At 38.1% G+C, this 10,360-nt stretch overlaps 1 protein-coding gene across 12 annotated transcripts in view; it reads right to left on the bottom strand.

Annotated features, from left to right (window-relative positions):
- TEX2 (testis expressed 2) overlaps window positions 1-10,360 on the bottom strand; it is a 40,135-nt gene that overhangs the window by 2,039 nt on the left and 27,736 nt on the right. For 9 of the 12 annotated variants that reach the window (XM_085523032.1, XM_085523035.1, XM_085523033.1 and 6 more), the window contains 5 exons: window positions 9,160-9,259; window positions 5,568-5,700; window positions 2,422-2,544; window positions 731-940; window positions 412-532 (listed from right to left, as the gene is read on the bottom strand). In XM_085523032.1, coding sequence (XP_085379158.1) covers window positions 412-532; window positions 731-940; window positions 2,422-2,544; window positions 5,568-5,700; window positions 9,160-9,259 — 687 coding nt within the window. Of the gene's footprint in view, window positions 1-411; window positions 533-730; window positions 1,016-2,421; window positions 2,545-3,853; window positions 3,990-5,567; window positions 5,701-9,159; window positions 9,260-10,360 lie in introns of those variants that run through there. The other 3 variants (XR_001558753.3, XM_085523038.1, XM_085523037.1) reach the window with 3 other exon arrangements.

Below are 10,360 nucleotides of genomic sequence, written 5' to 3'. Positions count from 1 at the left end.
CTGTGAAAGAGATGCAATTAAATGAAGTTACACTTCATATGCCACTTGAAATGTAGTATTTTGTTTTCAAGAAAAACAAGTAAAGGGAGACCTTACTGCCTCAGGTGTTCCTAATTTTAAACAGTCTGACCCTCCATCATCTAAGAACCAGCACCATGCTTTTGTTTAAATACCACAAATTCTGACACACCATCTATTTCACAGAAACGTCATGTTTAGATTAAAATAATTCTGACAAGCGTTAACCAGATTTCCATCCAGGTCTATACAGGATCTTAGGACTATTGCAGAAGTCAGATGAATTTTTAAGGCTCATTCCACTGAACAGAATGTCATGAACAAAATGGGGAACATAGGAAAAGAACCCACCAAAACTATAATTAACGAAACAAAAATGTTAAAGAAACACACCTGAAACTCTTGCTCCAGTTTCCTCTCTATCCACTCAGTTACATGAACCAGAGTAACTTCTCTTTCACCAAGTTTTGGCCGAGCTTTTAACTCCAGGTAGGGAGGTCTTCGAAAGCCATACCTTGAGACAGTACACACAACAAGTTTTATTACCAACACTCCAACAAAACACATTTCAGTGTGTTAAATACACAGTGTTCTCCTAATAGCAATTCATACTAGTTGGTACTGTACATCTTCCAGAACCCATGTCAGCTGTGTTTTACCCTTAAGTAGCACACACGTAAAACATTAGATCTTGCAGTTAAGTTCCTCTTACCATATTCTGTCAGTAGGTGGAGGTGGAATGTTAATTACTAGTGTTCCTCTGCACTCCTGTACTTCAACTGTTAGCAGCAGTGGAGTATTTGAGACTTCTTCAATTTTCTTCTTGATAAATTCTGTCTCTGTTGCTTTTTGAAAGTATTTTGACTTGGTGATTTTATCCACAATTCTCATGATCTTACTTGTCCGATGTCCTCCAACATATCTTCAGATAGAAAACAAAAAATTACACCAAGGTAGTCCAAGGGATTTCCTATGAAATCAATAGAGTATGAAGGTGCTGGAAAAAAGGGAGGGCAATTTTGGCAGTGTGCACAACAATATTCCAAACATGGTTAACCATTCCTGCTACTTTTCCTGGCAATGCCACGCAGCAACCTAGTTTTTTTTAGAACAGATGCCTTAAGGACTGAGTGTCTTTTCTCACACCTATCACATTTCAGAAACACATCCTAGTAGTAAGAGTATCATATGTAGTATTCTCCCATATCATGTTATACCTGACTGTGGCTCTTGTGTAGCACAGAGAGCCTTGCTAAAGCCTTGCCCTGCAAAAAAAGTAAAACTAAAATACAATCACAGTCCTCCAGCTGACTAGAGAGTGGTTACACCCTCACCAGGTCCTATAGCAGTCATAATACAGGTTTCTGAAAGCTGTAAATAAATTCCTTCAACATCAAACTTAATGTTTTTTGTTCTCCTTCATTGCATTTTGATAAGGAGCTCTTCATATGATGTATGCATTTTTTAAAGCCAAGAAATGGATCAAGGAAATTATCCCAGTCATTCATTATGCAGTTTTTCAAAATGTTTTACGAGCAAAACTCAGAGAAAACCTCTTGGCACTTCCTGAATACATCATGGAACCTCTTTATATTCACTGTAAAGATCAGTGAGATGCATTCGGACAGAGGAAATGTGGTTATCTGAGACATTTCAGACATGCTCCTGGTTTTTCACTGCAGGCATTATTTAAATCACACATAAGAAGAGGAAAAAAAATCAGTACAGCGACCAAATCAAGGGATGACGTGGCAAAACCAACTTGAGGAAATTTTCTTTAGAATTCTTGTGCAGCATTAGAGGGCAGCATTGCATAGCTGAAGATACTCAAAGCCATTCAAGAAGGGAAGGGGGAGGGAACAAGAAAGTCTGGCTTGAACAACAATTATTTGATATCTTCTTCAAGAAAAGACACTGGAAACAAGGCATCAGCAGGATCAGTATGGATATAACGCTGTATACAAACAGTGTTTCAAGATAATGAACAAAATTCTGTTCCAGACTCTGCTTCCAAGCGGGACAGGCCGGGGAAGTTTCCCGTAGAATCTCTGAACCAAAGACCTGGCTCTCTCTGTATTCAAGTAGTGAAGGAATCAGGAGGTATCAGACAGTACAGCACGCAGCTTATACTACAGAAGTGCTGAATTGTGAACAGTGCTCCCAGAAGGATGAAACACGTGGCAAGAGCAGCTTTTATTTGTGATGTACACAGCTTGACTGCTGCTCTTTACTCTAGAAATGGTTGAGTTTTGTTTGTTTCACTGCTTGGATACACTCACTCTGACATCCTCTATCACAGTGAACACTATGGGACTGGACCACGATAATAGTTACAGTAAAACATCTGGAAACGGAGCAGGAGGAATAAAAGGATTCACAAGAAACACTACAAAGACAGCTCACCCTTCTGCTCCGGGAGTCACCTGCTTCTCTCCTGCCAATTCAGGAGCATCGTCCTCTTCTGATGACCCAGCACTGGAGGATTCCTCATCACTGTCTGCAAGACAATACGCCCTTGGCCTGAAACTGAAAGAATGCAATTTCCAGGTCAAACCCAATGTTCTTAAATAGCTATTCATCATGCTCAGCTCTGATTGCCATTGTGCATACTCCGAGATTCTGAAATACCTTCTTTCCATATACTCTATTTAAAAATGTAAAATGTTCTGAAACCAGAGTGCCTTAACCAGCTTCAAAAGAGAAAAAACGTTTTTTCCAGCAAAGTATAATCCTGCATTAATAATAATAATAATAATAATAATAATAATAATAATAATAATAATAATAATAATAATAAAAGATGTCAGGGAAACATCTATTCTACATATTCAAATTAAATGTTTTCAAGTGATTTAAATACATTTGAAAACATTTCTGCTGCTGCTTGTGCCTTTGCACAAAAGGTGAGCAGTTTGTAGGTCAGGCAGGCTGTGGTTTTCTGGTGGTTTGTCTTTAAACTGACAGATGTTCATAAACTGAAAGGTGAGAACACGTAACTCTGTCTCTCACAAAAAATCAAACCTAGGGCTCCAGCTTCTCATTCAGTGTCCACCAAATGAATCCCAGAATCTCTCAGGCGTTACCTGAGGTGCTCACACACACACGTACCTCATTGTCACAGCACTGACAACCCAAGCTCAGCAGTTCCATTTTGTCTGCTCACACACACACAGCTCTGGTAATGCAGACACACTCTAAGCAACAGTATCACATGCAGAGCACAACCCAATCACATCTTTCTTAATCCATTATTACTCATTTAAGGTGGATTTATTTTTTTGTTTGTATGTTTGTTTCCATTTCTTGAATAGAATTAAGATGAAATAAGGCCATCAATGTCACATTGAGAAGAGGGAAGAAGTAAAGTAAGAGTAATAAAGAAGTTCTGCTCCTAGGGTACAAAATATCACTTGGTAGCAACTAATTCCTGGGCTTCAGCTATGGAAGAATTTATGCGCACAATCACACAAATTCAAATCTTTTAAACGGATTAATATCCAGGAAGGATACAGTGGATACAGTATCCACAGATCTCCACCTAATGCAAGAGCTTGAAACTGTTACACAAGCTGCAAAAGCACGTTTTTGACCCCAGGGACTATGCTCAGCATTCAAATAACCTGTTCAGAATACAAGTTATTGCTGTGCTTTGTTGTTTTTGTTCTATTTGGGGGCATTTTTTGGTGTGTTCGTTTGGGTTTTTTTGCATACTCTAGGAGACTTGAAACATTTAATGACCTCACACAGGGCTGCTGTCTGCTATTCTCTGCACAGAACAAACTGTTACTTACTGCATGAAGTCCTAATGTAAAAGGACAGATCAAATGCAGCTCACCAGTGCTCAGCGCTCCTTTCTCACTGCCTACTTAAGAACGAGAGCAGCAATCCCATGACCTCTCTACAGAGCAGAATGTGCTGCCTAGGCTACTGGAATGGAATAAAACTCTTCTTATCCTGAGATGCATTTGGATCTGCAAAAGAGAAACAGCACAGCGAACTGAACCACCTCCCTGAGGACTTGGGAAGGAAAAAGGGGGGGGTCCTGTCACAGGCTCACATAGTAACACTGGAGCTATTTCTCATGTTTTTAGGTCAGATTCAAACTATGTATTTTATACCTGGGTGTGACACAACCTCCCTTTCTTGTCCGTGTGATACCACTCTTAAAAAAAAGGCACTTTTATTTGCCTGGGTGCAGGATCCTCTAAAGTGCCTCTAGGAGCACATATACCTGCTGGTAACACCACATTTTACACCAAAGCAAGAAAGGACTTACAAGGTATGAAACTGCATTAACTCTGTGTTAGCCTGCCTGTACTTGCCTACTCTTAGGTTTGTTAGAACCTGCTACTGTATCCATTTTATAAAGTTAGCAATTAAATCCCCTCTCCTGTTTCTTTGTGACTGCCTGCATTTTCCTGAGAGCACACGCATGACAGAATGATTAAACTGCATTGCAGCACACTTTATTTCAAACTAAAAAGCACAAGCAAGCAACAAGTGGGATTCACAGGCAGTATAAGATGCAAACCCATCCAGAACAGTTTGGTTTATCATAACAAATGTCAACTGATCATTAAAAAGCCAGTAAAAAGAACTAACACAGCAGAGAGCATAGATGAGAAACTTTTCTATGCCTCAGTCTTTGAGGGTACTTTGTTGTTGTTGGTTTGTTGTTTTTTGTTATTGTTTCTGTTTTCAAATAATATCCATTGTAGCCAAGGGGGAAAAAAGAAATCTCATTCAAACATGACTTCTTTTCTGGTAAAGTTGACATATTTGGCCCTGAGCATTTGAATCAGTAGAGGGAGCATGAAACGTGCAATACAGCATTAGTCAGTGGTTCCACCTTAAAGCAATTGGTTGCTTAGCTACAGACATTTACATTTGCTTTGCTGTAGGCCTATCGCTCACTCAGAAAATGGTCATTTTTAACTATGAAATCCATGTGTTCCCTATTAGGGACAGATACAGAAAATATGCTACGAAGATTCTGTAGAGATGAGGACAAAAACGATAATTCCACTTGAACAGACATTTCCTTCTTTAAATCCATTGTTTTGATGGACATAACTAAAGGGATCTTTTGAAAGATCGTAACAGGTAAATAGAAAGTGGAAAATTGAGGAAAAGGGTGACTGAAGAATGGCTGTGATTATTTCTCTTAATGCAATAAAGGTATTGAGTAAGACTTCAATATTAACTGCTACACACTTTACAATAGTAGTTTTAAGTAGTACCAGCAAGTCTTTGACATCCTTACTGGCTAGCACACCAAATTAAGTCAATTTTTAATCACACAACATTTTTAAGCCCTACTGATATATTAAAAATACGACTCTGCTATAGAAGCTGCCTAATAAGACAATTATCAATAGTGTAATCCAACATCAAAGTTACACTGAAAGACAAGAAGCTCTACACTCACACACACACACCACCCTCCAACTCCTTTCAATCTGTTACAGAGTCTGAGTTGCTTATGCACAAAGAAATTTCAACTTTTTCACCAGGAAATGTCAAGTTGCACCATCACTGCAATATCTTACCCTTCCTTGCCAATCTCTCCAACCTTCAGAGCTTCACCAAGAGGCTCTTTACCAAGTTTGGTCAAGTTCATCTTGGTCTCCAGGGTCATCAGAAAAGATCCGTTGTAAGACATTTCCAAATCAATCCAAAGCCCTAAAAAATTAACAACAGGCCGTACTTTAGAAATAGCAATTTCATTTTAATGCCAAGAGGAAACTTGAAAATTGAAAAAAAAACCACAAATCTACTCATCACATTTTACCCAAAGAGGAAAAATGCTTTTTTGTCAACTGATTTTATCATTAATTCAGAATGAATTAAATACTTATCACAGCAAGTTGTTTTATAAGCTTAATGTGAATAGAGGAAGCTAAAGGTTAAAATATGCATCAAAGGCAAGGAGAAAGACAGATCAGTCCAGTACAGCTAATGACCTATAAAAGGAGCGTGATGTGATTTGCACACACCTAAACCGCTTAAGAGATCTGAATCAAGATAAAGAAAACAGAATTACAATCAGGGATTCACTTCAAATACTATCTGCAGTACTGCTCCAAGCCAAACTGCAATCAGGACACCCCTTTGTATTACACCCTCCACACGAAGCTGAAATCCCAGAACAACGTCTTTTGTTACACAACATGTTGTTTGGCTTTGCTTTCAACAATGGCTTATTGAAGAAGTATGAAAATGTTCTCTCAGTAACTCAACTGTCAGACTTCTTGTGACTCGCAGGTCATTACTGAGAACAATCCTAGATGTGTAGGGTTAAGGTCAATCCTATTGTCTGGGCAGACCACTCACAAAATCACCCAAAAAATCGTCTTAAGGAATAACTGCAACATTACATCCCACCTGTCAAATGACACCTGCAGTCCCACTGAGTGAAAAAGCTGCTGGTTATTTGCCAGCCAGAGATCAGAATTCAGATGCTACTAAGCACAGATGACAAATATTTCTTTTCTAGACATTGCAGCTGCACACAGCGTGCCTTACCAGTATCTAAGCATTTATTCAGATAGCCTTGACAGAAATGTCACTGAAACAGAACAGTGTTAACAGAAACAAGAGTTTCTTCCCTAATAACATCTGCTTATACATTTAGTTACTTTCCAATCTTTCCTTTGTTATCAAGCACTGATAGAAAAGTATGGATAAGGAAAAAAAAAACCACATCTCTGTCTGATATTTAAAGCCTTGTAAAAAGTAACCACAAATGACTGATTGTCTCAAGACAGTCAAAGAAGTCTTTGAAGTGTTTTTGTTATTAAAAGGACATAAAAAAAGCAGGTTATTTCCATAATTGCTCAATGCAAGCTCTTAGAAACTCAACAACTCTGAGTTCACGTGTCATTCAACAACGTGAAAAATTACACAGGATTACAATTCTACAATAAATGTTTGCTCGTCACAGTTTAGCAGAGCAATAAACTGAAGGAGTTCTTGCTGCTGCTGTGAGTGTTTAATAGAACCAGAAATATTCAGTCTCCTAAACCCCATCTCATGACTGAGAACAGCAGTCCTTGGTCATAACTGGAGTTATTAGAACAGAGAGAAAGGAATCCAAAAAATGTTTAAATCTGTTTCACTCAGATAACCTCATAAAGAACAGAACAAAACAACCACATCTACCCAAACAAAGCCTGGTACACTAAGGAATTTAATACAGCTTTGTTGACTTCCAATTTATTTCAATCAAGATTCTCAGTTTTCCTCTGTACAAAATACTGAACATACATCTTTGATCTACCTCGAGAGCCCTCTGCATCTCTGGCAGAGGAGATATGAGCTTATTCTGTCTATTAAGTTTTTATTTTTCTCCCCAAAACAGCTGGTTTCTCTTGCCAATAAAACAATTTGCTCTTTTCAAACAGGTTCTTTTATAAAGCTCAGCACTAAGAAGCTGTGAGAACAAGCCCCGCGCTGCAGAGATAAGGCTTTCCCAGAGCTGCAGGTCTCAGGCGAGAAGCCAGCAAACAAAAGCATTTGGACACGATCCGTACGATCCACACTGTTTGCTCCCAAGCAGCTTTGGGTTGTTTGGGTTTGTTCTTTTTAATTTATTTTTGTTTAAATGTTCAAGAGATTTTAACAACACCCCAGTGTCTGTTCTGTTCTCACTTTAACAAGCAAAAGGTTGGAGTTTGCTGACCTCCTCATGCCTTTAAGCAGTGCTTTGAGCAGCACTTTTTTTATGCTACTGATAGAGCGTTCTTTATTTTCTAATAAATGCTCAAGTATATTCTATTCTTGCAAGTCTGATGTTAACAGTTGATCAGAACTAGCAAAAAGCACTGAAGGAAGAGAGCCAGACATCAAAGCTACAGTTCAGTACATCTTCAAATAGACCATGTTGGATCTACATGATCTTGTGATCCAAATTCTGACCCTTAGGAGCAGTGAGAGGAACGGAGGTTTTGAAGAGACAGAACAATACTGCAAAGCACTTAAACTCATCCCAGGTATATCTGTGAACTCTAACAAGTGTTACTTCATTAAATCATTAACACATACAAGAAAAATCTTAAATCTTAAGACTATTCACAATATTAAAATATTGTCAAATTGAAGCAGAATGAATTTGCAACTTTAAGCACTGACGATCAAATTGGTAAAAAGGCAACAACAAATAACCCAGTAATCTGTTCCAACTTTGCTCTATGTTTGTTGTTCTAAATATACCACAGAGATTTGCTGAAGTTTTGGCTTGTTTCTGGCCCATAATTTACAGCCTCCCCAGAGGTCTCTAATATTCTTAAGTAGTATTTATCAATTCATTAAATTCCTACATCTCACTACTGGCTCACTGGTTCAGCACCATCCAGAAATGACTTAGTCTTTATATCTTCATATAAAAGTTGGAAGAGCAGTTTACAAGTTGTTTGTCATGTAACCCATAGTTGTACCACATCAGGCCCTCCAAGGAAATCTTTCCCTTCAGACCAATTAGAAACTGTTCCACATCAAGTCAGATAATTCTCTTACATATCACCAACTCAGTGTAACAACACAGTAAGTAAAGGAGTGGATGGACCAAGAGCAGACTATGAAACCCATAATAAACTCAAAAACAATTTCAAATGAAAGACTGCTCTGATTACACACCTTAGAAGAAAGACAATAAGTAGCTCTTTAAATACAGCATCTTTTTTTTTTTTCAAAGCAACACTATAACTTTTGTTTCCTGAGTTATTATAATTGTGTTTTCTGAATCACTGCTTTCAAAGCTGAGCAACTTCTAGAGAGCCAAATCTATTTTCTATTTTACAGGATCAGTTCTTTCCTGATGAGATGCGCATCGTTCTCTGTAGTCCACAACAAAGTGGCAGATGCATCTCTCTTGTATGCTAATTTCAGTTTAGTTCTGTAATGAAATTGAATCTATAATTTTTCCCAGAGGAAAGACATGCTCACATTTCATTACTTTCTGTATCTACAGAATTATGTTTATACCAAGCCTGATGTTACAGAGATCTCTCAGAACCCTGGCAGAATGAATGTGTGCCTTCCCTAAACTGAAACACCTGCAAGAGCAACAGATCAAAAACACAGTTCTACAAAGATACAAGGGCACAAATCTGGCGAATACAGAAGAAGAAACATGTATTTTACCTCTGTAATCAATAGAGGGTTTGAAGGCTTGAAGGATCTTCGGCACAGCTATCCCCATGTCAAGCTCAGTCAGTGTTAGCTCATTCATGAAGTATGGCAGCTATATGAACAGAACATGCAGGTCAAGATCATGTTGTGAAACTATTGATCATCATGTCCTGAGAGTAAATTTAAATTTATTAAAATTAAATTTAATTAAATTTATCATTTAATTTAAGGAATGAATTGAACAACCAGTGAAAGATAGCAAATGTGATTACGCAAACTTCCTCAAACGCTAAGATTTCACATTTGCTAGTTTCAAAATGTTATTTTAGGGAGAGATTTAGCATGTGAACTTAGAGAATACTTTTAAAGCTACGTTTAGGTTCAGATGTTGACTTCAAGTTTTCAGGGTGCTTTGTAGTCCAAGCATGAAAGCAGCTCAGGAGCAGTCTAACTCCTTCTGTACTGGGAATATGAACCAAAGATTTTTTCATATATTAAGTTCAGACAGGTATTTTAAAACCCAAGTTACATCAGTGTCTCAGCTATTTTTATTAAAGGCAAATTATTTCATAACACATTAAATATATCCCATAATTTTAGTGTTACAACACTGAAAGGAAGAGTATTTCAGGTATTGGAGCATCTATTTACTTGTAAGCATTTCTAATTGTTAGAATTTCTGTCTCTTGAGAAATAAAGCTTTAGCCTATCAAAATACATCCATCCCCCATACTCAAGTCTTTCCACTCAACTGTTTCCAATTAGATGTTTGAATATCCTGCTGTCACAAATGTGGAAACAGCCAGGGCAGAATTAGGTTACTGCTTATTTCCCAAAGCACAAACAACACTATCTCACAGCTGGTGCTGGCAGCTAAATTTCAGAGCTCTTGTCAACAAGCCTACATCTTCTCTCGCCTTCAGGAACAGGCAAACTCCTCCCGCAACGTCAGGAGCTGAACAAGCCAATGATTAACTGCTGCTGTTCAGAAGAGTTACAGAATGCAAAGGAAAGACCCAGAAGTCACTCAACAGCAACACTTCTCCCTTTACCTTTTGAGCTTATGCAGTCAAACAATTACATCCCATCACCTCAGAGCTTAACTACTACCACCACCAACCTCTCCTGCAAATGGTCTAAGTCTGAAGGTGGTTCTCTGACCTCCTTTTTTCTCTATAGGAATCTACTGTTTCCCATAACAGATTTCATTTAA

This window comes from Coturnix japonica, chromosome 23, assembly GCF_054131305.1.
Source record: "Coturnix japonica strain WE chromosome 23, WE-NBRP24, whole genome shotgun sequence".
Taxonomy (NCBI): Eukaryota; Metazoa; Chordata; class Aves; order Galliformes; family Phasianidae; genus Coturnix; species Coturnix japonica.
Note: the sequence above shows the minus strand (reverse complement) of the source record. Positions and strands in the feature narration are given on the sequence as shown.